The sequence below is a fragment of the Episyrphus balteatus genome, chromosome 2, assembly GCF_945859705.1.
Source record: "Episyrphus balteatus chromosome 2, idEpiBalt1.1, whole genome shotgun sequence".
Classification (NCBI taxonomy): Eukaryota; Metazoa; Arthropoda; class Insecta; order Diptera; family Syrphidae; genus Episyrphus; species Episyrphus balteatus.
In genome coordinates, this window is record NC_079135.1 from 104033942 (window position 1) to 104061857 (window position 27916).

Below are 27916 nucleotides of genomic sequence, written 5' to 3' on the forward strand. Positions count from 1 at the left end.
ATTTCAAAAAACAACCACCAACTAAATGAGCTCATTGAAGCCAGAAGTGGGACCTCAAAATTCGTGAACCAAACTAATCTAATTCGTTTGTCTACGTTTTGTCCATGTTTGTCCACAAAAAATTTTTGTTTGTCCACCCTTCAAAAAAGTTTTATAGTATATTCTTGTTTTTTTCTTGTTTTTTGTATATCTGGTCTGAAAAATGCCGGGTCACAGAGATATTCTGGGAAACTGCGAAGCAGACGAACTCGCCAGAAATGGAACTCTAATACCAATTTTACCCAACAAGGCAAATATTGGTATACCAATCGCAACGTGCAAACTCATGCTAAAGCAAGAAGCTATAGAGGCAACAAACATACGATGGTCAAACATTATAACTTGCCAAACGACCAAGCAGATCTGGCCTAGGCTAGATCCAAAACGTTCAAAAAATTTATTGTCTCTAAGCAGATTGCATATCAGCTCTGTAATAGGTGTCTTAACAGGACACTGTCTCATAGGTAGACACTCCATAAGACTTAGCGTAGTCTCTAACGACTTCTGTAGAAGTTGCCTTGATGAGGAAGAAGAAGAAACATTCCAACATCTTCTCTGCTTATGTCCTGCCCTTTCCAGTAGATAGACGTAAAAAATACTTGGAAAAATATTTCTTAGAAGATACTAGTGAACTAATCAATACTGACATCTTCAACCTTCACCGCTGCATTAAAAGCTCCAACTGGTTTAATAAGTGAGGAATTTCCTTACAAAATCATGGTATCACAACGGACCAATAAATGGTCTAAGTGTGTCAGTTGTTTTCCTGACAGCCATTTCTACCTAACCTAACCTAACCTGAAAAAATAAAAAAATCGTCTAAAACGCTCAAATTCCACCATGAGTTCTATATACATACAACATTATCGTTTTCCAACCCTTCATTTAGGAGAAATTCAAAAAATCTCCAAAAATTATCAAACGGAAATGGATACAAACCAAAAATTTTCGTTTGTCCACCCTATGTTTAGGAGATAACCAAAATACGAATTTTCAAAAATTCCAAACAAAAGTTAAGTAAATTTCAAGGTCCCCTGAAATCTCCTGAAATCTTATATAGAAAATAATATTGTTGAAAAAAAAAAATTCTGTAAATTTTGGTTTAAGAGATTACCCCCACAGGGGTTATTGCCACGGATGTTATTGCACTGCACGATTTTGGCATTTAAATAAATAAATCAATTCTGGGTTCTGCCAAATCAGTCAAGAGTTAATAAATGATTTTTAACTGGTCCAAATTTGGAATGTGAAATATTCATTATGAAATAATTCACAAAGTTAATTTTTTTTAGCCCAACTAATGCAACAAAAAAAAACTTAAATCCATTGAATTTCTATAAAGTTATATGTATGTGTTTTTTTGCTCTGATATTGAAATTATCTATCATTAACTTTCGTATTTAAAATTTAATTTAATTTAAAATAAAATATGTAAAATTAAAATTACTTAAAAAAACATTTAAATATTCGACTTGACTTGGTGAATAATTTTATTCAAATAATGTGAAATGCTTCAACTCATGTAGGAAGTTAATGTACCTACTAATAGTAAAAGTAATGATGCGACATCAACACAATCTTAAAAAATTGCTAATAATAATAAATAAATAGCCAGTTGTGGTAATATCTTCTTTTTTTTTTAATTTTCAAACCCATCAAGAGTTTGTTTGCTAATTAACTATATAAGCAACAACAATAACAAAATGAATTCGAATAACACCATAAATCTCATCAGCTATGGCTGCATCAATATTTACTCAACACTCAATCCATCAGTGAACTCGTATGTTTTTTGTTTTCATTTTTTTTTTTTTTTATAAAAAAAAAGCAAAAAAATATATTTGTATGGCAAATTCGTTAAAGTTCAGCAAACACTGTGAAGGTCTTTCAAATTACTGTTTGAAATGATATGGAACTTGGAAAGCTTCGTCATTTATACGAGTAGTACATAGTCAATCTGAATGACTTCAATGTTTCCTAATATGGATGTAACAATTTCATTATATTTGCAACAAAACTAGTAACGGATTTTTGTTATTCTCTCATAGTTTAATGTGACCATATTTTTTATTTGGGGAAAATACAAAAAATAAGCAACAGAATAATTTTTGTACAATATTATTGTTTTATTTAAATAATTTTTAAATTTAAAATAATCTTCTATTCAATCTTTGCTTAATTGATATCGAACAGCAATTATGAACTCCATTTATAAAATGCAATGATCAAAAATTTAATCTTTTTAAAATTAGAGAATGGTAACCCTAAACGTAATGATACAATGCTTTTTTTGTTATTTATTATTTTTTTTTTCATTCTTTCTTAATGCTCCACTGAAGAAAATTTAGAGCACAAAGCGCAAAAAATGTATACGCAACGTAACGCTTATATAGAAATAGAAATAATTTTTCCCCAAATACCTAACAAAATTCAGGGTAAACAACATAATTTTAAGAAAAAAAGTGACAATCATTTCCTGACTGACTATAATACAACATTGTAAATCACTGTGATGGTTAATCATGATAAAAAAAAAAACAAATAGCTAATACGGAAAAGTTCACTCATATAAAAATTCTAGTCACATTAATTGAGTTAAAAGATACTTGTTTTATTGTTTAAGTAATTTTTAAATATTATTGTTGAAGGATTTGCCTAGGGACCGTTGACTTTTAGGAAAGAATCATTTGAGAAACATTAGAATCGGGAATTCAGGACATCGAAATCGAACTATCTCTAAGACCATTTGTGGTACATATACTTTTTTTACTTGCGATATAGGTACTATAGGGCAAGTTTAGGATTCGTAAAAAAAATCGAACTCGAGATAACAATTTTACATGACATTACGATGATGGAGAATGCCAAAAAAGTGGGTCCGGCAATTCTGTCTGTCTGTCTGTCTGTCTGTCTGTGTGTCTGTCTCTATCTGGAGCTGCAGCCTAAACGAGTGAAGTGATTTTCTTCAAACTTGGTAGTTAGCAGTTTTTGGTGATTCCCTAGAGGGGAAATTGAAATTTTTTTTTTATGACCAAAACTAACGGTACCTGTCATATAACGGAAATAGAAAAGTTAATTTTTTTCAAAAACGGCTCTAACGATTTTGATTAAAATTTTTGTGTGTAGTACTACACATAAGAGCCAACTTTTTAAATAAAAAAAATATTTTTTGTACCGTTATTAACGGTACCTGTCATAGAACGGTTTTTTTCGTTTCTGAATATCTCGTACAACATTAACCCGATTTAAATGAAAATTTTTATACAAAAGTATGTAAGTAAAGATAATATTAAAATTTTAGAAAATTTTCAAAAAACGCATTTTTGGTTTTTTAAAAAATATTTCAAATTTTTTTTTTGAAAAATCAAATTTTTGAAAACAGATCAATGAAAATTTTTGAAATTTAGTTTTTATGTGTATATTAATTATTTCTTCAAAATGGCATACCAACTTTTTTTTGAAAAATGTTAAAAAATTTTTATATATAAAAAATTATTTTTTTAAAAAACGGCTCCTACAATTTTCGAAATTTTTTTTCTAAAAATACCTTTTTATACAAGAAATAAAATGGCATATTTGTTTTTTTTTTTAAGATAATTTAAAACGGAGTTTAATTAATTATAAAAACAGATTTAATTTTTTTATACTACTTATGAAATTTCTTCAAAATATCAAATTTTAAATTTCTTGAATAAAAAGCTTTAACATTATTGTAACTTTAAGCATAAGAGCAAGTACGTGCGACCCCAGTCGTGCAATTTATTTAATACAAATTGAAAAATGTTTGAAGTTTTTTCGCTACGGCCAGCGAAATAAATTAAGGCATTGCTTTTATGACGTCACCGAAAATACCATCTTCAATCTCTCAACGCACAGTCAACTTCAATAACCAAGACTGTGTGTCAACGCGAGTGTCATCGAAGATCGAACCCGTTGACAGCATTATTGTTGACGATCACATTAGACACCCTTGAGATAGATTTTCACTTCATTTTTACTTCAGAGAGTCAAAACGTTGACCGTTTAAGTTGAGCGTCAAATTGTAGCCTGATTTGTGTATTGTTCAAAATTTTTATATCTCAAAATAGTACATTTTTGGCCAATTTAACTTTGAAAGGCAAGAATTAAAATGTTTATTTTATTTAATTAATAAATTGTCGATTTTCATTTTAAAAACTGATAGTTAGGTAACTGATAGTTAGTTACACTTTTTCGTTGTCCCTTAATTTTTTTTTTCACAATATTTGACTTTATTTGACTTCTGTTTTGACTTCTTTTTTTTATTTTCATGAACTATTTTCTAATCTAAATGGTTTCATCAAAAAAAACACCAATAAAACAACATTTTGGAGATAATCAAAATACAAATTTTCAAAATTTCCAACAAAAGTTAAGTATACACCACAGAGTATGTACTGGAAAATTCAAAGTCCCCTCAAATATTCAAAAAATACTTTTTTTTTTAATTTAAACTTCTGTCGTTTGTCCACCTCGAGTTCTTTACATATACTAAAAATCGTCGTTTGTCCACGTTATGTTTAGAAGATATTCAGAAAACAAATTTTGTACTGGAAAATTCAAAGTCCCCTATAACAAAATTTTTTGAAAAAAGTAATTTTTGGGTATTATAATTTGTTTTTTTTTGAAAATCTTCTGTAAGAAAGAATTTACTCTAAAAAAAAGAATATGCTCTAAAATTTTTTTGAAATGCGGACAAACGAAAATTTTGGGTGGATAATGGACAAAACGTTTTTTTTTAATTCATCTTCATTTTATATCTACAAATCGCTGGCTGAGAACTATAATGTTCTATGTTCAATGGAAACCCCTGCAGACATAAAACATTATAGTTCTCAGCCAGCGAAATGTTTTCGTGGAAACAATTTTCAGTCTTGAAAGTACATTGTGGTTTTCATCCTTTCGTAATCAATTTTGCAAAAAATATCAGACGTTTGCTTTTTGCAATCAAGAAAAAGGATGCTTGAATCTCATCAGAAACTTCTAAAGTAAAACTAAAAATCAAAAAACATAAAAAAGGACAGCAAAATGATGTTTTTTTTCTATTTGTAATTTTTCATTTAAAAAAAAAATTGCCTCTCATAAAATTCCATGCATGTTTCTAATTGCAGAAATAAAGTCTACAGTGAAAGTACTGCATTCTCTGTTGTAACTACATACTTTGAAATGGAAAACAAATTCCGTAACAGTTTTTTTCTTTCTTTATACTTGGAAAAACATCAAAGAGTCAACTACTAACTAATCTAGATTTTCTATCCATGGTAATACTACATTTTCTTAAACGACCTTGAACATTATTTCCAAACAGCAAAAGGCAATGTTGTGTCCAGTGGGCAGTTGATGGCGTGCGTGTTTAGTAACACACATTTTTTTAATACATAAGTAACTGCGTCTTTTCTATTTCTGTTCTTTTTTTTTCTTTAATTAAGGCCAATTATCAAAACGAAATCGATACCAAAAAAGCGATAAGGCACGAGTTCCCTTGCTTTAATAGTATTTGTAACTAGTTAACACGGTTTTGTTTTTATATATCTTGCCGGCTTATAGAATATAACCGAAGTGTATCAACCACAAAACCAAATCGATAAAAGAAAAAAGTACCTAGACGATATTGCACCTCATTCATAGAGAAGATAAGAACTTGTTTGAGTGTTGAAGAGAATCTATACTCTTGTGTTTATTTTGTATTCGGAATCGATAAGAATTTAATTAAATATATTATTAGGTCATAGTTCTACAAATGCTATTTTTGTTATTATGCCAAAATGTCATAGTTTGAAGTCCACTTTCCTTCTCGACTCTAGTACCTTCTATTTAATAAGAATTTTTTTGAAAATAGTAATTAAAAGAGTCCTTGACACATATACAAAAAGACTAAATACTGAAACTGTATTTATTATCCTACTTAATTCAACAAAACTGTCGCGTGTTTAGATTACCTATATGAAAACTTATTGGGACCAACAAACGTTACGACGGACGCACGACAATAATTAACAAAGTTTCAACATACATAGTTTATATGAATGAATAAATGAATTTGATAAGGCAGATACACTGAGGGAAAAAATAAATTGAAGTTGAAACTACGTTGTTTCAAAGATGAACTACTTTTATTTATGTGACTTTAAGATACGAAACCATCAAAAGTTAACCTTTTTTCCACGTTGATTTAAAAATTTTCATCTTCAACGCAAAATCATTCCGAATAATAGTTAAATCAATGTGGTTTTCATTGATTTCAGGTTGTTTTATGGTGGCTTTTCCCTCAGTGTATAAGTTCATTATGTGACAAAGTTTCTTAAGTGCAAATTCTTCTTTTTAAGAAAGTGGTAAATCAGTTCAAGGTATGTACTTTGTTTAAGTGCAATATAACAATTTTGAAGATAAGTCAAGTGTTAAAGGAGAAGTTAAGCATTCTGAAATTGAAATTCTAGAGTGAAAAGTAATAATTATGACAATCAACAAAGTTAAAAAAGAATGCTTATAGGTGACTCTAGCGGTGCAAGGAACTACCTTCACATTGGAAATAACTTCACCTCTAGTGGGAAATAATTTCACTTTTTCCTGGTGTAGTTATGTCCCACTTAAGGTGAGAAATAAGTTCATCGAGAAATAGATTTTTCATCTATGAATTGAATTTTTAAAACAAACGGTTTTGAAAAGATTTAGACAAAAAATGCACGGGATTTGAATTTATAGATTTTCCAAAAGGACATAAAAATGAAATGTGGAAACTTGGAACGTGTTTATCATAATAACGTTTTGTAACTAATTGTTATTATTTTAATTAGTCTTACTGATCTGAAAGTTAATTGCATTTTTCAAACCCAAAGTGAAAAGCTCGAGCAATTCAATGTCAAAGAAAAAAAAAATTGCCCACGGGAGAATCAATTTTTGATTCGCTCGAATTTTTTATTTTCACACCTCAAAATTGATTCTCCCGTGGGTAATTTTTTTTCCGCTTCGCGTTTCGACTTTGAGATTAAATAGAGTATATAATAGTAACCCCAGCTCAATTTATTTTGAAAGTAAATAAATTCTTGTTGTTACTTAGTTCTAAAGAGTAAGCATTATGAAAAAAAGTAAAGAATTTTAAAACATTGTTATTTCTCATTTTTCTTTGTCAGTCCTCACAAGTCACAATTGTAAAAAAAGAGTAGATACCACAGTCTTCATAAAATAAATTTTGTGGCTGCAATTGAATCTCGGAATCTCGAAAGTAAATTACATTACAGCATACTGTATTAAAAAGTGAAATTATTTCCCACACTCCGTAGGTAATAACTTAACCCAAAAGTGAATTTCGTACTCACGAAAAAGTGAAATTCGTTCTCACATTCATAGGGAATTATCTTAACTAGAAAAATGTGAAATTATTTTCCACTAGAGGTGAAGTTATTTCTCATGTGAAGGTAATTCCCGTGAAGTTAGTTCCCTGCACCGACTTTAGCGTAGCAACGACAATTTTTAGACACATTTGTTTATGGAAAATGCTCACAAATGTTTACATAAGTAAAAATCTTAAATGTTTAATCAAGCTTTTGAAGTTGTTTTTTTAAATGAAACAAAAAAGGGTTTCACTTTCGAAAAAAAAACTCACATTAAAAAAAACTGGATGCTAGAGATAGATCTTGCTTTTTTTCGGTTACTAGGCGAGTGCTTTACCATCAGGCTTATACAATGTTAAGAAATACTAGAATATGATAAACTGCAAGTTAAGCTAAAAGCCTGATAACACAATTTTAACATTTATTAAAGTTATTTCAACTTTAATTTAAAGAAAGATACTCAACGTCCATACTCCGTTTCAATTAACAATATTTCCTCGTGATCCGGATTAGATCACTTATTTATTTGCGAAACAATAACAAAACAAAATCCTGCTTTTGTTGTAAAGCTAATAAAAACAATTATCTGATCCGGATAACAAGGAAAATAAAACACAGCTAATAATATTGATTTCGAAATCCAACGAGTTGAAAATTGGCTTGAAATTTCATACACAATAATTATTTTTATACCTACAAAAGAAAAAAGTGTTTCATATGGAACAACATTTTTGCTAAGAGGTCAAAAGTAATTGATCTCGGATGACACATACATACATGAAAATTCTCATTGTATACTTCAAGCCGGAAAAAATATAACAAACATTTTTTTTTTTTGAATCAGAAAAGGTGTACCATTTTTTAAAAAACAATAAAACCAAATAGACCGAGAGCATACAGCAAATTTTAGGAGTGAAATAATAACCAAAATTTGAGTAGGTATGCAGTTTTATAGTATTATACGTTCTATAGGTCGTTTCAAATCAAAAGTCCCATGGAAAATTGAGCAAAAATAAAAAAAACTCATTCGCTTACTGGAAGGAAGCATTTATGAGGCAGCTGAACTTTTTCTAAAATTACGATAAAATAAAGAAGAACAGTTCTTGATATCCCTATTTTAATTAATTGATCCGTCTGTGAGATTCACTGGGTTAGCCTCAGAAAGCGGAGGCAAGTCTCCTGGGCTTGCATCACTCCATATCCGCGGGCAATACAAAAAAACATATAATTATTTAATTATTTATCATTTGAAGGCAGATGGGATAACTTTGACGAAGATATTATTATAGGACTAGGTGAAAATGGACCAGAAATGTCCAGTTTATATGATAGCAATTCATAACTTAAAATTCTATTCAGATCTTTTCATTTGTAGAATTGGGCAGTAAATATCTAATTTTTATTTTTCAATTATTTTGGAGTCGTCACCATAGAAATCATTAATAAATAAATTCTGATTTTTCGTTTGTTTATTTTTTTCTCTAGCATTTCTTTCATTCAAACAAGCATGATTTGTTGTTATTTTTGAGCTGATTTGTCGCAATGAGCCAATAAAATTGAGTTTTTCGTTTATTTGTTCTCAATTTTATTGGAAGGGAGAAAATAAACTCAGAGTCAGGACTTTTGATTTGAAACGACCTATAATAACTAATTCAAAAGTCTGGCATCTTTAAATCGCAGCCTTATATGGTTTTCGGGAGGTTAAATATTGCGAGTTTTCCAAATAATGTGAGTCGGCTTAATTGACACAAATTCATATTCTGAATATTAGGACTCTGTCATTTCCCCTAAGCCTGAAGACATCAATCTTGACAATGCTACAATATAATATGTACTTGTTACTTTTTTACATTGTATTTAATGCTTTTTCATAATATTTGCATAAAAACGTCGGTCTTTTATGTTTGGCACTTATTGTAGCATTGCTTGACTATTTTTTATTCTTTTGTAAGTTTTATGTTAAAATTGCTTATTTCGACTTTTGGAACATTATCATTTCTTGTAGGTCTTGTAATTTTTGACTTTTTGGAATCCCCAATGTGATCGTTTTGAAATGTACATATAATTAAGGTCACTTTTTATATATGCTTGTTTGTTACTGTTTCTAAATTTTTATTAGCTTCTATGAATTTAAAAATTTCTAACGACACTGTTCTATTCTTGTTTGCGTTTTTTTTTTTTTAATAACTGTGAGGTAGGATCATATGTCATTTCTTGAACGATTATTTAGCGTTTCTTGCCAAATTTTTCAATAAGTTACGTTTGTTATTTTGACTAAATCCGGCCAAGTTAGTATTTTTACTAAGTCTTCATTATTGTTAACACTGACATCAATTGGATACCTACCTATTAAAAAAAAAAGTCAAATGTTTTGATTTCTTGAAGGGGGTTCATACCGGGTACTTAAATGGGTAAATCGCCCATTGTAATACGCTGTAAGGTCAAAAAGTGCTTTGGTTCGTTTTATTTACCTGGGTTTTGATATGAATAAGAATCTTATTAGATGCACATTTTTTACTTATTGGACTAGTAATAATAGTCTAAAGAATTTTATGTCTATGAATTGACTGTTTTTTTCTAACAAATTTCAAATAGCATAGCTTTCTCTATGTTGTTGCCAGAATATTTTAGAGGCAAGGATCAAAAAATAGCCGCTTGCAAAAATGGTCCAAAAATCGCAAAACATTTTTGTGGAATGAGATTTTAATTTTTTTTAAATTTTCAAATAGCTTTTGCTTATTAGACTTCAATTATAATTCTTTGGTGCCGAGTACAAAGGTGTTAAGTCAGAAAAGGTAATTTTGAGGAAAATGAAATTGAAGTTTCAATTTTTGTTTCTTAATCTGATTATTATCATTTTGAAAAAGTAATGATGCAGAAACATCATCTATAAGATCTTTTTTAATATCCATATGCTGTTGACCAAAAAATTACTGTTCTTAAAAAAAATTTGTGTTGACTTAACACTTTAGAGCCATTTAGTCTTAAAAAATAAACTTGGTTCAAAGGTGTTAAGTCAAGAAAAATCTTTGTTTACATTGATAACAAAGTTTAATTTAGAAAAGAAAGTTGGAAATATGAATTTGATTAATTACCAAATGTGAGAATTCTTTTTGAAATAATAGGTATACCTAATACTGTAGAAGAATGGCTTTTGTTTTCTGTCTTCCTCTTGACTTAACGCCTTAGGATCAATTTTTTTATTTAAAAATTAAAAATTAATCCAAAAACAATGGAGTTAAGTCAACTTATGCCCTTAGTACCACACAATTTTGAACATTTTTGACTTAAACTCTTTGTACCGAATCATTTCTAACGGAAGGAGATACGCCAGAGCTATGGCGATATTACCAAACGAAAGAGAAAAAAAAACTGACTGAAGTCCAATAAAAATCCGAAAATCGATTTTTTTGACTTAACCCCTTTGTACCCGGCGGCAAAGAATTATTTTTTTTTCATTTTGTTGATATATTCTTGTTTTCATGCTCATTTACGGGTGTAAAATTAAATTTTAAATGAAAATCAAATTAAAAATATATGCAAATTGGTTGTCTGTTCACATTTTTGGTGGATTTTTGCTGTGTTCAAAATTAAAAGAGCCAAAATCCGATAAATCGAAAATCAAAATTTTAAGGAGTTAAAAGTTCAATTAGCCTGTTTGGCGATAAATAGCCGGCTCTGGTAACACTTCGTTGTTGCTTATAGCATAATTTTTCATTTTTCTAGCTACTACTCTATCTCCACTATTCCCATTCTAGCCTAGCTGTTAAATTGTCTACCTCCTTCCCTAAAGCAAAAAAACTCAGAAGTACTTCTCCGGAAACTGTCTAGCACTTCACTATTTTCTATTAATTTAACTAATTCATGTCAAGCATAATCTAGTCTAGGTATAGTAGGAATGTATTCGTTTTCATAAATTTTGATTTCAGTTCAAGTTTTTACACACTTTATCTCATCCCTCTTTCCCTATTTGCTTGACACAATGACGATTGAGAGGAAAAGTGAGCTGTCGTCGTTGGGCTCCGGCTAGTCGGAGGCTATTGTAATTCTCACTTCTCATTCCCAGACACGCCGCTCGTTTTAAAAAGCAAGCAAAAAAAGACAAGAACAAAAAAAAAACATAACCCCTGGCAATAAATGGTATTGCAACCGACCGACCGACAACCACCTCCCTGCTGTCTTACGTTGTGAGTCATGACAACAAAAATAAATGGCAAACCCAACAAAAAAGAAAATTTATTATTTTCCAAAGCAAAACGACAGAAAATCCCAAGGAATTGTTTTGTGTAAAGAAAAAAGTGTTTCTACTAGTTTCTAGTTTGGAAGGGAAATAGGGTTGCTATTGTAAACCCCCCTTAAAATCAACCCCCCAAATCTATTCCCTCTCCACAAAATCTTTTAAAATTCAACCCCACAGATCCGCCCTTTTGATGAGTGAGTCGTCTATTGTTTTCGATTTGCTTTGGCACATAGAAAAAATCAATACAGACAGGCTTTTTTGATGATTTTATGGAACAGATGGACAAAATGACAGAGAATATTGAAATTTTGTTGATTTACCTTCTTCTCCTCGATCATGGGATTATTAGGTTCCCCAAATACAGTTGCTTCCAGTTGATAGTTTACAATTAATGCTTTATCCGTTGGATGTGGTTCAATGGAGCCACCTTTCCAGCGTCTTTTTTTTTTTTGTAATTCCAAACATAAAAAAAGAACAAAAAAGACGTTTTCTTCTTTTTTTAATTGAATTTTTTAAATAACACAAAACAACACTTTTTCCATCATTTTATTTAAATAAAAGAAAATACAATAAAATACAAAATAAAAAAAATATATAAAAAAACATAAAAGTGTGGAAAAATTTGTAGAAAAGAAAAAAAATCGATAGAATTTTCTTTTTGGATATACACAAACACATATTATTTTCATTTTGCAAAGCACTTTTTCATGAAGGATTTTTGTAATTTCTGAAAAGGAAAAACTCGACTCACTTTTTAATAAATTTAGCATCGTCGGATTGCATTTTATTATTATCACGATTGTTGTTGTCACCGTTGTCGTTGTAGCCGGCAGCTATTGCATTAATTATATAATAAAAATAATGAATTACAAATAAAATTAGTGTTATGCCCGCAACTGTATTAAACAGAGCCGATAACATACACAACTTGTTCACTTCTGTTTCTGTCGTCTTTTGACATTTATCGCCATTTTTGCGACGACTGTTCGAGAGAGATGTTTGGATTTTCTTCTTCTTCTTTGTTGTTTTTCATGTTGTTGTTTTTCTCTTTATTTTTTTTGGTGTTGTTGTTTTTTTAAGGTAATGGAGTGAAAGAGAACAAAAATAATTGTTCAGAAAAGTGTTTTTTGGTTTGTGTCTTGGATATGTCATTTTGAGGTTGGCAGAGGTAGTCAAACTGTATTTTTGTTTAGAATATAAGGTGGCAAACAGATTTATAATTATGCTGCAAACAGATTGATGGTTGATTTGTTGCTCATTCAATTGGAGGCCATATAGTGGCCAATAGTTGAACTGATGTGAGCGACCTAGCCTTCATTATTGAAAATAGTTCCGACCGAAATAGCTGAGACCGACCAACATTTTTTTATAGGAAACAGCATACTTTGTATAAACTATAGGTGTGTTTTTTATTACCACCGGTCTTAACTGGACAAAAAAAACGCGGTCGGGGCTAAGCAATTTACATGTTAAATACAACAACACTTTAGCCCCTTGGGCTTAGTTGTTTAGCCCGGAGAATTCTCTGGGCTTAACTTTTTCAACAGATTTAAATCTGTGCTACCAAATTAACTTCTTCGTAAATTGTTTAGAATTTGTTTAAAAACATCAAAACTGATGTTTGGAATGACAATTATTATTTTAAATATTTATTTAATAGTTAGTTAAACTTTTTTTTTTGAAAAAACACACAAGAAACCCCAAAAGCGAAAAATATGACAACTTTATATTTTTTTGTGTCAGCTGATTTCGGAACATTTTGTATGCAGTGCTGCCAATTTTTCTCGCTAAGCCCCGAGGCGTTTTTTTTAACCAGTTAAGACCGGTGGTAATAAAAAACACACCTTATAACTGCAGTCGAATAGCTCTGCTTTAAGCCTAGTACGCTGCTGATGCGAAACGAAATTTTCCATAAAAACGTTCGTTAACGTAATCTTGAACGAAATTAAAAATGTTTTGTTTTTGGTTTTAAACTTATTTTCGGATGTTTTTTCTTGAATTTTTTGGTTTATATTTCTATTGTTTTTACTTTGTTATAATACCTGATGGTATTTTTTCGTCAACATGTCCGCTGTTTACTTTGGAAATGTACCTACTTGATATTAGAAAAAGTGTTTAAATATGTACAACACCAAAAGTTGGTTTATATATTACATATAAACTGCGAGCGTAAAGCCCTAATACGCAGCTGAAGTGAAACGAAATTTTCCATACAAAATTTCGTTGGCGAAATCTTGAACGAAAAATTTCGTTTTGCTTTGCGTTTTTCAGTACGCAGCTCTAGCGAAAAATTGGAGAGTTTTCACTCATTTGTCACTTACTTTTTACTATCCTGTGTATTTTTCTTGACTCAGAGCAGTGTTGACGGATTTTTCACATCTAATTTATTTATTTCTTGCTTTAAAAATTATTTTCTGTTGATTTTTCTTGATTTTAAATTAATTTTGAATTTTTATATGAACATTTTTCGTGTCGCATCAGCAGCGTACTAGGCTTAAAGCCTAGTAGATACGCAGCTGAAGCGAAACGAAGAATTTTTAAGTCTCCAAAGTCAACAGTGGACATGTAAATAAAAAAAATACCATCAAGTGTTTGTGTCAAAATCAAAATTATAAAAATACAAATAAATAAATTTAAGAAAATACATTAGAAAATAAATTTTAAATCAAAATAAAAAAAATAAATTTCGTTCATGATTTCGTTGAGCTATTTTTGTATGGAAAATTTCGTTTCGCTTCAGCTATGTACAAGGTTAAAACAAGCAAAAAATATTTTTTTTAGTAGAAATTAAATTTAACCATCCTTAGGTTTTGTACAAAAAAAGAATGTGTTAGGTGTAGTGTACAGGGCGTTTTTTAGTTAAAGGTTTTTCGAGAATCAAGTTGACGACTCTTTCAAGAACGCAGCTGAAATTAAACGAAATTGTCTATACAAAATTTAGTTAACGAAATCTTGAACGAAAGTTTTCTCTCGTTTGAGATATATTTTGACTTATAAGGTCAGTTTTTTTTAGATATAGCCATATTCATAGCTGTGATTATGTCGCTTCTAAGAAAAACTGAACTTTATCTTTTACATAAACAATTTAAAGCAACCTCTAAACCAAATTTCTATACAAAGGAGATGCTTCTAACCTGTGTAATAACTTATGTAAGACTCTAGTCTTAATTAGACCCGGTTTTAAAATAGCACTTGTAAAATGGCCCATACAATTTTGATTACATACATACATGCATAAGAAAATTTGTTCAGTGTTGACAATGGTTATTTTCGGCTACTGGATTGAGGTAAGCTCATAGAACAAGAGTCGTCAACTTATATGTTGGGTTTGAACCTAAGAATAAGAAGAAGTACTTCTTTGTTTAAGGTTTAAACTTTCAAGATATTTTACTGTCATGTCAATTTAAATTTATTTTTACTTCATGCATAAATTTGAAAAATCGAGTTTTAGATTTTCTTAATAAAACGAGTGGGTGGGTTTTTATTCTCATACATTTTTTAAATAGAAGTTTCCATAACTTCTTCAAAGAAATTCCAAGAAGGACAGTAAAACAGTAAAAAACTGGGTACCGCAATTTATGTTTGCCTGTCCGTCTGTATGTACCTCGATTTTCTTTAAACTTAGAAGTTAACAGTTTTGAATGATTTGATTGAAATTTTTGTGTGTAATGCTTAAAATAAAACCCAACTATTTTTGAAATTAAATTTTTTTTTAACCTCTATTAACGGTAGGGTCAATGTGGGTAAATGTAAACAGGGGTAAATGAAAACATGGCTCATTCATAAGAAGCTTCAGTTAAATCTCTTTGATGCATACATAAGTACAAATCGCGGACGCATGTATCTTTTAACTTATACGTCAAGCTCATTGCTCAAGAGAGAATTCATTCGACTAGCGTATTTTCCGTGAAAGATAATTTTTTAAAGTGCCAAACAAGTCGTTAGTCTTTCAGAAAAATTAAATATTTTTGCAGATTCAATTAAGTCAGTATAATTTGCAAATACTTTTTTGTTTTTAATTTTGATATAGATTCTATGTGATACAAGCAAATTTTAAAATACAGGACATTTATGTCGATTTGCATGTGTTTACATTTACCCCAGAATATTTTTCATAATGGGTAAATGTAAACAACGTATTCTGGGGGTAAATATAAACATATATTTTTGCTGAAATTATTGGTTTTAATAAAAATAACGTATTTTAAGTCAATTACTATTGCCAAAGTGCCGCGGAGTCACATTTTAAAGTAGCCAACACCATCATTTTCAGTGGATGATGTTGCAAAATCGGTCTTTGACGTAAAAAAACAAAAAATTTGACGTTCGGAGCTGCTCAGGATGCATATTGGGCGCCTATATAAAGAATCAAAGGAAGAAAACAAAAACTTTTATTGGAATTTGAAAAAGTTTTTGTCAAATACCTTCTTGAACGTTTTTCAAGTTGTTATCCATATGATAAAAAGGAAATTCTAAATTTTAAACCACCGTTTACATTTACCCCGAATTTGTAAAAAAAACACAAACCTGGTGGGGTATTTGTAAACATGCCATATTTGACAGTAATGTAAACAATTTGGGAAATATTTGTTTATATTTATAAAGAAGAATTGCCATCATTAAATATTTATTTCATATTTGCATTTGAAGATACCATTCAAGTTGTTAAATGAAAACATATAAAAATCTAAAGTCGAAAGAAAAAAAAGACATGAAATTGTTTACATTTACCCACATAGAACCGTTTTTTTGTTTCTGAATACCTCGTAAACGACTAAACTGATTTCAATGAAAATTATACAAAGGCGTTTTTAGATTTTTAAAAAATATCTCATTTGTTTTTTTTTTTTGTTTTTTGAAAAATCAAGTTTTTGAAATTTTGTTTTTAAGTGTTAAGTAATTAATTATTTCTTCAAAATGGCATACCAAATTTTGTTTTTTGAAAAATGCTTGAAATTTTTTATAAATAGAAAACTATTAAAAAAAAACAAACGACTCTAACGATTTTCAATTTTTTTTTCTAAAAAGCCATTTTCATACAAGATAACAGATGACATACATGTTTCGTTTTGTGATCAAAATCATTTAAAACGCTGTTTCAATAATTTTAAACATAAATTTTCGCATTACTTATAAAAATATCTTTTATTTAATTAAATTACGTAATTTTTTCGTAGAGATAGAGCTAGAGTAGAGAAGAGCTACTTTTACCATAAGAGCAAGTACGTGCGACACAGCCATGCATTTTATTTCTATCCACCTAAAAACTCATTTGTTCTGTACTTTTCCATTATAGTGTATATTACGTTCTTTCAGTACCTACTTTCAAAAACAGGAAACCAAAACAAAATAAAAATAAATATGTACTTGATTTGTTAAAAGTTTTATTTTTTACGCTATCAATATTATACAATAATTTTGAGTTTTTACTAAACTCCATTGCACTTGTCAGTAGCACCAGCAGCCCACAGCGATACTATTTTAAAATAATCACAATCAAGATGCTCAATCAAGTTAACATTTTGTGGATTATCAGGACTCTGTAAATGATCCAATACCATTTGTCCTCTTGTCTGCTCACCGTAAACCTCAACAGTTGCATGCCAATTGGATTGTTTTTTAATCATTCCTTTGGGAAATAAATAAGCTGCCACCAATAAGGCATCACAAGGACACCAACTATTGAATCCTTGTGGTATATATTGAGCTTCTTCAATTCGTGTTAACATCTCGACTACGGGACAATTACTTTGATTTGCTAAATCATTTATTCGCCAATCCTAGTTGAATTTTAATTTTAGTTAAGTTTGGACAAAAATCATAAATATTTTTTACCATTGATATTTCAAAATTTTCCTCCATACATGGCTCCCAGGGAAGTATTGTTATGGGACACTTGGTTTTCTCGAGGACAATTTTTGCTGCTTCAGGATCTTTATAAAAATTAAATTCTGCACTTCTCGTTGCATTGCCAATTCCTGTTAGGATTAAAAAAAAACACGATGTTTATTATTTCCTTTAATTTTGGGATATTTCAATTTAACTTGCCTCTAAAATTTCCTCCCATTATAAATATGTCTTTAACATTTTCTGCGAAGTCTTCATACATACTTAAGCAAAGTGCAAAATTTGTCAATGGTCCTACTAAAATAAAAGTCACCTCTTTTGGATACTATCAGAAAAAAAGAAAAAAGGTCATTAACCAAAAGATATGTTTGAAAAAAGTAATGATAAACCTTTTTGGCATATTCGTACATAGCTTCGACTGCATGTTTTCGGTGGACTAATTCTTTATAGTCAAAAGGTTCAAATTCCAAATCAGCAAAACCATCAGTTCCATGAAATGTACAGAAAGAGTTGCTGGGTTTAGGTGGAATAAGTGGACCGAATGCACCCTTATGAACTGGAATCTGAAAAGATGCAAAAAATAATCAAATATTAAAAGCTTTTTTGATAGTTTGTTGTTTAATGTAACTGAGACCTCAAGCCTACATTTTTTTCAAATCAAATATCATCAAATTATAATACTAGGCGTTTAAGTTCAAAAAATTGCAAGAAATCACAAAAAATTAATTCAATAACCTGTAAGTGCACTCAAACGTCTAGATTTAAAGTAGCTTTAATATGATAATGACCCGTTTTTAGTAATAATTCTTTCCTTGAGTAGATTCATAGTCACATTGGTATATCAGTAGTTATAGTTTTTATTGAAATGCAGCTTTAGTTGACCTTGTTTGTAGGACTGGGTTCTCAGTAATTGCTTTGTGTGATAAGATAGATATACTTTCACTGAAACCTAAATCATACTTAAGTAAGTCATATATCACACGAGATGATTTACTTAATAGTTTATGAAAAATGAGAACACTTTTTCTTGTTGCCAAACGGCTATTTAGACAAATGGCAAAAGAAATTATTCAGAAAAAAAAAATTAAAATTATCCTCTCATAACAATTGGAAAGAATATAATATTATGAAGCTTAGATTTTCCTCCATAATAGTTGGAAGAAGATGAAAAATTTCACAGCGAAATCATCATAAACGGACACGACAACAAAGCGATTTTAATTTTATATTAACTGTTTAAGTTTTTCTATAGGAACAAATGTTACGTATACACCACCGTGACCCGTACATTTAATTAAAACAAATAAGTTTGATATGGTTTAAAACTTTAAAGGGCATGAAATATAAAATAGTTTCTTTTTAAAATAACCATTAACTTAATATATTTGACAACCTAAAACTATTTTCTGGCTAATATAGTAGGTTTTCATGGTTTGTGTTTCATAAGATCCAACATCGATATAAATACTCTGAATCATGTGTGAAAGTTTAAGTTATTTTTTAAATGAGGATTTTTTATTTGTTTGTTTGTTTTTGAGCATAATTCACATGATTGACCTTCCTTTGATATTCAAAAAAACACTAAAAAGTGCCGACACGATAATCATCCGCAAATGACTTCGTACTTAAAGGCATTGGAATATTAATAAATTAGATATTTTGAAGACCTTTACCTTTTGAAGGTTTCTGAAATTCCTGTAAGAAATATACAATTCTGGCAAACTCTTGTGTTAAGAATTCTGTAAAATCTTCAGCAGAATTTTAAAAACCAGAATTTTGACGTCAGAATTTAAACCCGCTTCCAATTATTTTGACTCGTCTTTCCATAGGTAAAAGAGCTTTTCTTTTAGCTAAGGGTGCATTTTTGGATCACAAAAGATAGCAGAAACCCCACCAAAAAGGGGTAAAGAAATCATAACAAAAAGACTCTTATACCACAGACAATTATTTATAGGAATACTTAATTTGGGGTTGGGGTCGAAATTCTGTATGTTGCAAAATTCTGTATTGAAAATACTGTATGCCAAAATACTGTATGTCAAAATTCTGTATGTGCAAAATGCTGTAGGAACAAAATTCTGAAAGTCAAAATTCTGTATAGCAAAATTCTGGTTGGTGAAAATACTGTATTTCAAAATTCTGTACATCAAAATTCTGTAAATCAAAATTCTGTAAAAATGCTGTAAAAAAATACCGTTTTGATAATGTAAAAAAGTGCGCGCGCACTTTTTTACATTATCAAAACGATATTTTTTTACAGCATTTTTACAGAATTTTGATATACAGTATTTTGCCGTACAGAATTTTACAAAACAGAATTTTGCATGTCAGTATTTTGTTGATACAGTATTTTGACGTACAGAATTTTGTATTTACAGTATAATGACGTACAGAATTATGGTATTACAGTATTTTGACCCCACAGAATTTTGTCGTACAGAATTTTGACAAGCAGAATTATGACCCGCTCCCCTTAATTTGATTCAAAGGTAACAAAAAACACTTTATATTATTCCCTAATTCCTGTTTCTCTTTTCATCAAAAGCTTTTTAAGAATCGGAAACCGCCAAGGTAAAACCAAGATTGGATTAAAATATGACATAAATATGGTATCTAGAATACTAATGTTTCTTTTTAAAATCAAACAAATTTGGAAAAGTTTAATTTTCTCAAAAATGGCCCCATCGTTTTTTTTAAACAAAAAAACTTATGTGCACTCTTTTGGACAAAAACTATTTTATAGTAATTTTTTTTTAGTTAGTTAGTTAACTAAAGAGACGACTTAACGATACAACCCAGTGGTGTATCTATATCCTTTTGTGGGGCCTGTATCAACATTATTTTTGGGATCCCGTTGTTTTATTAGAAAAGAGTTCATATTTATAACGGAATATAGCTCTAAGATACACTGCGCGTTGAAATTCAGAATTCCGGACGAGATTAAGAGAAGGGTCAAAGCCAGAAATCAAGCTCCATTAACAGAAAATTAATATGAAACAGCATTGGTAGAGGAATGGGAGCGAGTCATAGGATACAGTCAAGAAACTCATCAGACCAAGGAAAAATAGATTAGAAATTGTACTTAGAACAAGAGGAGGGAAGGAATCATATTTTAGATCAAACAAAAAAAAAAAAAAAAATGTATCACTAAGGTAATTGCAAATGTTAAATAACATTGTTTATTTTACCTACTATCTTCTTGGTGGAAAAATAACATAGTTACATTAGATAACTTCATTGAAATTTTTAATATATAATTAAAAACACTATTATTTTTAATAATGTATTCAGGGTAATTTAATCACCTCTAACCACTTATATTGTATTTAATCATGAGAAGCACTTGCTTATTATGAATAAACCAAGCATAGTTCAGTATTTGAATTCCCTGCTTTGATATTTTTCTGTCAATGGATTTATTTTTTTTATTTAATGTCGATTTCGATTGGCAGTCCGGGAGCTTCCGGAATCATTCTGAAGCCTTTTAAAGGGGTTTATTCTCATAATAGAAATTCTCTTCTTGATTTCAGAACAGAATTCACTCACAATCACTAATATTTAAATAATTTAAAGTCAAACCAAATTTGCTAGCCGAAAAGCAAAAAAAAAATTATTTGATTATCCACCAATACAGATATTAAATTTCAGAATTGAGAATTATTGGATTTCAGAAAGAGTGAATCCTTGAGTGAAACCAATCGAAAAAAATATATACATAACTTTTATACCTCCTTTTTTCCTAGCAGTTTTAATTTCTTTTCTACTATCTATTTTATGTGAATATCTTGCGCTGTATTTTAGGTACCAAAATTTGTATTTGCAATCAATTTTTTGAATCTTAGAAATTAAACTTATTGCACATTTATTAGTGAAAACAAGTTTTTCCCTTATCAGTCAGTGACTTAATTGTTACTTATTTGAAATTATTTTTTTAACAAATACCTCTGAAATAGTACCTAAATATGTTAAACTATAATGCTTCTACACTCAGAGAAAAATAACTACTTTAATAATTAAAACCAGGATAACTATTTTAAATAGTCTCATATAGCTATTTAAATATATAATAAATAATAGTTAAAATTGACTATTTAATAGTTAATTTGGATAATACGAGTACATCGGTTTCTATTAAAATTGTCACAAATAAACTTTTTTGTAACTATTTTAATAGTAATGTATCCCGATATTAACTATTTTTTCTCTGAGTGTGGTTTAAAAAATCTCAATTAATTTTATGTATGTATGTACTTACATCTTCTCTTTTAGCAATTTTCAATACTCTCAATGCATTTTTGCAAACATTGTCAACACTGGTGTTGCCACTTACACATGTAACACCTAGTATTTTTAATTTTTTCATAGCTTCTGCACGCATTAGCATTAATAAGCCCCACGCATCGTCACTTCCGACGTCACAATCATAAACACAATAGTCCATACTTTCAAAGTTTTTCCTTTATTTTGATAACTTTATCAAAAATTTTTAAGATAAGATTAATTTTTATCAAAAATCAATCCTTTCCGGGACACTTTTAACAAAACGAAATACAAACAAGTCAAAGCCACGACTTTAACAACAAAAAAAAAAAAAAATTGCGGTCAAGTGAGAACAAAACAGACTATCGCCGACACTGACCTACTGTTACTGTTTGTCAATTTTCTCTCCAGAAATAAGATCCCATTCTGTAATCTACCGTTCTCATAGCTTAAATAGTTCTAATGCTAGTGCCGCTGCGCTAGCTGATTAATCTTTTCAAGCTTGTAGGTGACTATACTAATAATTCTATAGAACTTTGTAGGCGGTCATAAAAAAAGTCTGTCGCTGATATTGTGAACGCTGTTCAAGTATTGAAATAAAACAATAAACTTAATTCAGTTCGTATCACTTCTTGTCTTGTTAAGAGGGTGTGATAGTAGTTTTTTTTTTTTCAAATATTATTTAATAATCCGTCTTGAATACTAAGATAGTTTTCATAAGAATTAGAAGAGGTTCAGAGAAGATTTGAGAAATTATTTCAATTTCTTGCTGAGATAGGGTGTTTTTACTTGCGATAATCATTAACCTACTACGCAAGCTAGGCACAAAATTTGCAAGTAATGCAGTCATTAAGAATTTAGAACTTGATATTGGGTACAAAGTTTAAGTTTGTTTATCTGTGTGTGGCTATTTTCACATTGAAATTTTTATTGAAATTAAATGAAATTTAGTGTTAACTAAAAGTTAAAGCCGGGCTCATCCTATTGTGAGAATTCATAAGTCCCAAACTCTTGTGATTTTTCCTTTTCAGCTAGTGGATTGTGTTGTGAGTGAGTTATGTATACATATGTACATAAGTGATGATGGGAGAGAACGGGCCTTAAAGTACTTTAAGTCGCATTTAGGGACTTAGTAACCTTCATTCCATAAGTTCAATTTTTTGCTATTAAAGATATACATAGGTACTTTGATTTCATTATATTGTGGTCTTGCAAAAAAAATCATAAAAGCATTTTGACTTGAATAATCACAAGAGTACACAGGCCGAAAACCACATATTGTACTGTACAGCTGCACCTCCTAGGCTCATTTAGGTGTAATTTTTTTTTTTTTTCAATTTTTGGGAAATCTGCGAGCCTTTTTTTCCCGCAGCGACAACGCATGAGAGGTTAGTTGACGGAGCGTGATCACACTTATTTATGATATGATAATAGAGATTGCGAAAAAAAAGTCTCGTATTTCCGTCTGTTCCTCTGTTAATAAGTCTGTATGTATCTATAGCTGCAGCCTAAACCACTAAAATAATTTGCTTCAAAATTGGTTGATAAGAGATTTTGGTAGATTCCTAGAGGTAAAATTTGTTGTTCTTTATTTTAGAACCAAAATTAACGATACATTATGCCATATTAACAAAATGTTGTTTTTCTCAAAAACAGCTAGTTTTGATTAAAAAAAACTCAAGGTCCTGCTTAAAAAAATATAAAAACAAATGTGTTTTGGACCGTTAACGGTACCTGTCATTGAACTATCTGACTTTCTCGTTAACAACTTAACCAATTTCAACAAAAAATTTTGTAAAAATGCATTCGTTTATTTTGTAACTTAAAACTAATACAAAATTCAAAAAATAAGTTTTGGATGTACAGTAAAAATCAATATTTTTTCTGGAAATTCAATATTTTTAGAAAAGAACAATGGATTTTTTTGAAACTTTGATTTTTTTTTTAACTATTCAATAGATGTTTTTTTACGAATCTTTTATTACCTAAGTAATTGTTAATTTGTATTTCTTTTAAAAGTAAAGGTAATTTAATATATACTTTCATTTATTTTCACATAAAAAGCTTCAATATTCTTATTCTATCATAAGAGCAAGTTGCTAGGTATGTGTGATAGTCGTGCATTTTATTTCACAGAAATTGGTCGTCGAACAAGGAAAGTCATATTTGATTTTATTACAGAAAACAAACCATAATATACACTGAGAAAATAAGGCATTTTAAATTATAAGATTATGCCTACTTAGGCAACATCTTCCTTAAACAATGGGCACGTTCAGAAAATATTAGGGACTAGATATTTAGGTAACGTCATTTTCTGAACGGAAATTTGAGTAAATTGACTAAATTAGTTTGGATACGCCATTATTGTCAAATTTCGAAATTTACTTGAGAATTTTAGAGATCTCATGGGGCAGGCAACAAATTTCATATCACTTTAATAAATAAATAATATTAATTATAACCGATACTGCACTTTTATACTCGTTTTTCACACAAATAGATTTAATTTTGCTAAAATAATTCTGTATTTAAAACAATCAGCTGTCATGTTGACAAAAAAAACTTTCCTAATTTTTTAGGGAACAATTTCTTGCCTAATTTTCCAGTCAGCTTTCCAATAAAATTACCTAAATTGGAAAGATATTTTTTGACAGCTAACCAATCAGAGCACGAGAAATTACCTAAATATTTAGTCCCTAACGTTTCTGAACCTGCCCAATAACATTTTTTTTTCTTAAAATAAATTTAATCCGTTTAAATTTTCATTTTATTTTGATAAAAACTTTCATCTTTAAAAAACCGACTTAAAATGAAATGATTCCGTATTAATTCTATTAAAAGATTTTCATAAACTCAGTAAAACATTTAAAAGTATCTAATGTGAAAATCCTATTTATATTTGGTAGTTGAAACAACTTAAACAATTTTTTTTTAATTTTAATCACAATTAAGAAGATTTTACCACTTAATTAAAGGCGTATTCTTGGCAAAAAAATCATGCAGAAATCCGCTTGATTTAATGCAGAATCTGCTTGTTTGTATGTGGTCTTTTTTCTCAACAATACAACAATACAATGATATAATTTCTAGATCCCTACAGACATCTCCGACACTTCGGGGAACGCTTCTACTTATACCATTTTTTTTAAGTTTGGCGGCAAATTTCATCCCTCCCAATTTATGTGAACCCATAAATGATAACTAATCTGAACATTTGGGTATGAAATTTTCATAATAGTAAAAAGTTAATTTTTTTTAAATAATTCTGATCTTGAAATTTCGTACCAGCGTGATTTTGACTTATAAGCTTTTTTATAAGTTACTTGCAGTAAATTTTTTGGAAAACACATTTTTAGAAACTTGAGAATTTCTTATATGCTTCAAAGCTAAATTCGGTAGGTTTACAACCTACGTAAAGTAAATTTTTGTTTTTGAAAATTCTTTTTGGAATAAATTTTTGTACTTTTTAACCGAGTATTGCATCATTAGCTAGGCTGCGTTGTAAACATTATTGTATGTCGCTTTTATAAGCAAAATATAATATAAGTAGTACTCTAGCACACATACGTAAACCTAGGCGTAATCAATTAAATTTATATTCATAAAAGCATTCATTCTAAAACAGATGACCACATCTATTTACTTGAGATTTATATCAAGATTAAATGTAAATAAATAAATTCAATCAAACCCTTGAAAACTTTTATATTGATTAAATTAATACTTTCTCAACGACTGCTACAAATTAGCACTGAAAGTCTATCAGCTTCTTTATATCTAGATCTAGACAATTCATGCTCATTTTTCTATACCTCTGCTGATACTCTTTGGAGAAAAATATACTCAGAATTTTATCTTTTTGAACTATTTTTAAAACAAACAACAACAATCTATATATTTACGAGCGTATAGAGTCGACCACTAGTTCCCTGTTAAGCGCACAACAACCGGGAAATAGTGTGCTATAGAATCTTTAAGGGTTCGGATCGCTTAGTGATATTGTACCTCTAGTTCAAGGTTTGTAAACAATTAAAAAAACAAAAAAATGACTGACGAGAATTATGTTGTTTTTGATTGTGACATTGGCACAGATGATGCCTGGGCATTAGTAATGCTTATCAAAGCTGAAAAAGAGTTCAAAAAGTTCAAAACAATCGGTGTGACATGTGTTTTCGGTAATACGGATGTCACAAACGTTACCAAAAATGCAATTCGTGTATTAGATAGTGTTGATAGACCAGATGTATGTCAAAAACATTACCAATTACAACTTGTATATAAATCTATTATAAATTTTGTTTGAAATAGATTCCCATTTATAGAGGATGTTCAAATGCCATTTTAAAGCCGCAACATGTTAGAGAACATTTTTTCCACGGCAAAGATGGTTTCGGCGATGTCGAACATAGCTACGAAGTCGATATGAATCGTATTGAAAAAACTCATGCAGTGAATGCGATGTATGAACTTGCATCCAAGGTAAATATACTTTGCCACTTTTTGTTTTGTTTTGTTTATTTTTTTTTTTTTTTTTTTGTTATTTTTGTGTTATTTATAAATTTTATTATAATATATTTTGTATTTTATTTCCTACCAAAGTATCCGAAGAAAGTGAGTTTTATTTTGTTGGGACCACTGACGAATTTCGCAACATGCATGAATATGTATGATGATTTTTTGGATAAAGTTAAGGATGTTTGGATTATGGGCGGTAATATTAGAGGTAAGCTTTGAGAACATTAAATTAAAGATTATACATTTTCTGATAAACAATCGATCTTGTCAGGAATTTCATTCGTATCGAAAATTTTCTACGATTCCCGAAAAAAACAATCACAAAATCCGATCGTTGTGAAGATTTATATGAAATTTTCCATTATGGACGCATTCCGTGATTGTTTTTTCGGGAATCGTAGAAAATTTCCGATTCGAATGGAATTCGTATTAAGGCCAAATATAAGTCATAAAACTGCGTTTAAAAAATTTTAATATCTTTTTTGGTTGCTCAGATAATAATTTTTTAAGGCTGTTTAATTTTTCTTACCCATGATAATTTTTGATTTTGAGGCTAATTTTCTTTGATAAATGTGTGATAAATATGTTATAGTCTATTGAATAGACCCTTTTGAACGGAACAAATTCGTTCAAGAGTTTTTATTGCTGATTATGATTCGTTGGCATAAAAGAATACTTCAGCCAAAAGTGCTACTAAATACATTGGTGCATTTCTGAGAAAACGGCAACACTGGTCGGTTTTCAGTTTTTTTGATATAACTCGAAAACCAAGCCAAACTTTGAAATGGTTTAAAGGCACTTTTCATAGCAAATTAAATTTTCTGTCAAGTTAAAATGGCTAAAATTCTAACCTAAAATCAAAGAAAAAAAAAGTTAAAAAATTGAGGATTTTAATTTTTTTTACTAAATCAAGGGGCATTTTGTATATGAAGCCGGTACGGCCAAACTTTTTACTAATAAAATAAAGTAGAGGTAAAATCCAAATTTATATTTTTGTTTTTTTGTCTAAATTTGCAATAGTATTTTTATTCACAACGATTTTTTTTTAAATTACAGCCAAAGGAAACGTTACACAATCCGCCGAATTCAACTTTCACTGTGATCCTGAAGCAGCTCAAATAGTACTTGAAAAAGCTAAAACTCCAATTACTATTCTTCCATGGGAATCCTGCATAGATGGAGACTTTGGAATTTCTTGGGTAAATTACAAAATTATAAAAAAATATGCACGAATGCTTCTATTAAAAAAAAAAAAAATATTTTTTAAGGATTGGCGAATCAATACTCTAGGCTCAGTTAAAAGCAAAGCCATTGAACTATTGAATCATACAGAAAAAGCAATATTATTGCCAAAAGGTTTTCCCAAATGGATTGTTTGTGATGGAATTCTTTTAGCTACTTTCCTTTTTCCTGAAAAACTTATTGCCAAGAGTCGTCAGTACTATGCCACAGTAGAGTTGAATGGAAAACACACACGTGGTCAAATGGTTTTGGATCATAAACGTTTAAATGAATCCAACGTTCGTATTATCGAAGAAGTTCATAGAGAGAATTATAGAAAAACAATATCATGGACTGGTGGATTGCCAGATGTTAAAATTGATTGGGATTGTCTGGTGTAATTGTATTAATTAATGGAATATAATTTTGGAATCTAAATTGA

General features: G+C 29.6%; 3 protein-coding genes across 5 annotated transcripts in view; 1 reads left to right on the top strand and 2 right to left on the bottom strand.

Annotated features, from left to right (window-relative positions):
• The window catches only part of LOC129911612 (kinesin-associated protein 3), a 41158-nt gene extending 28564 nt beyond the window's left edge, over positions 1-12594 (bottom strand). Inside the window, exons 1-3 of one of the 2 annotated variants that reach the window (XM_055989462.1) lie at positions 12552-12570; positions 12380-12461; positions 11949-12066 (exon numbers count right to left, since the gene is read on the bottom strand). In XM_055989462.1, the coding sequence (XP_055845437.1) occupies positions 11949-12066; positions 12380-12411 (150 nt within the window). In that variant the 5' untranslated portion in view covers positions 12412-12461; positions 12552-12570. Of the gene's footprint in view, positions 1-11948; positions 12067-12379 lie in introns of both variants that reach the window. The other variant, XM_055989461.1, reaches the window with a different exon arrangement.
• The window catches only part of LOC129911621 (nucleoside hydrolase-like), a 28494-nt gene extending 578 nt beyond the window's left edge, over positions 1-27916 (top strand). Inside the window, exons 1-5 of one of the 2 annotated variants that reach the window (XM_055989472.1) lie at positions 25510-25981; positions 26047-26217; positions 26338-26461; positions 27310-27452; positions 27522-27916. In XM_055989472.1, the coding sequence (XP_055845447.1) occupies positions 25784-25981; positions 26047-26217; positions 26338-26461; positions 27310-27452; positions 27522-27875 (990 nt within the window). In that variant the 5' untranslated portion in view covers positions 25510-25783 and the 3' untranslated portion in view covers positions 27876-27916. Of the gene's footprint in view, positions 1-25509; positions 25982-26046; positions 26218-26337; positions 26462-27309; positions 27453-27521 lie in introns of those variants that run through there. The other variant, XM_055989473.1, reaches the window with a different exon arrangement.
• Positions 16996-22314, bottom strand: LOC129911622 (uncharacterized). The gene is made up of 5 exons (XM_055989474.1): positions 21731-22314; positions 17865-18038; positions 17677-17800; positions 17464-17606; positions 16996-17408 (listed from the first exon to the last, which is right to left on the bottom strand). The coding sequence occupies exons 1-5, from the start codon at positions 21914-21916 to the stop codon at positions 17058-17060; spliced, it is 978 nt and encodes a 325-aa protein (XP_055845449.1). The 5' UTR covers positions 21917-22314; the 3' UTR covers positions 16996-17057.

Excerpts from the sequence above, each read along its gene's own strand:
- LOC129911622 (XM_055989474.1), bottom strand. The coding sequence starts at position 21,916 with ATGGACTATTGTGTTTATGATTGTGACGTCGGAAGTGACGATGCGTGG. Across the intron at positions 17,801-17,864 it reads TGTACGAATATGCCAAAAAG|TATCCAAAAGAGGTGACTTT; the intron begins GTTTATCATTAC and ends TTTTTCTGATAG. Across the intron at positions 17,409-17,463 it reads AAAATTTTGAAATATCAATG|GATTGGCGAATAAATGATTT; the intron begins GTAAAAAATATT and ends AAATTCAACTAG.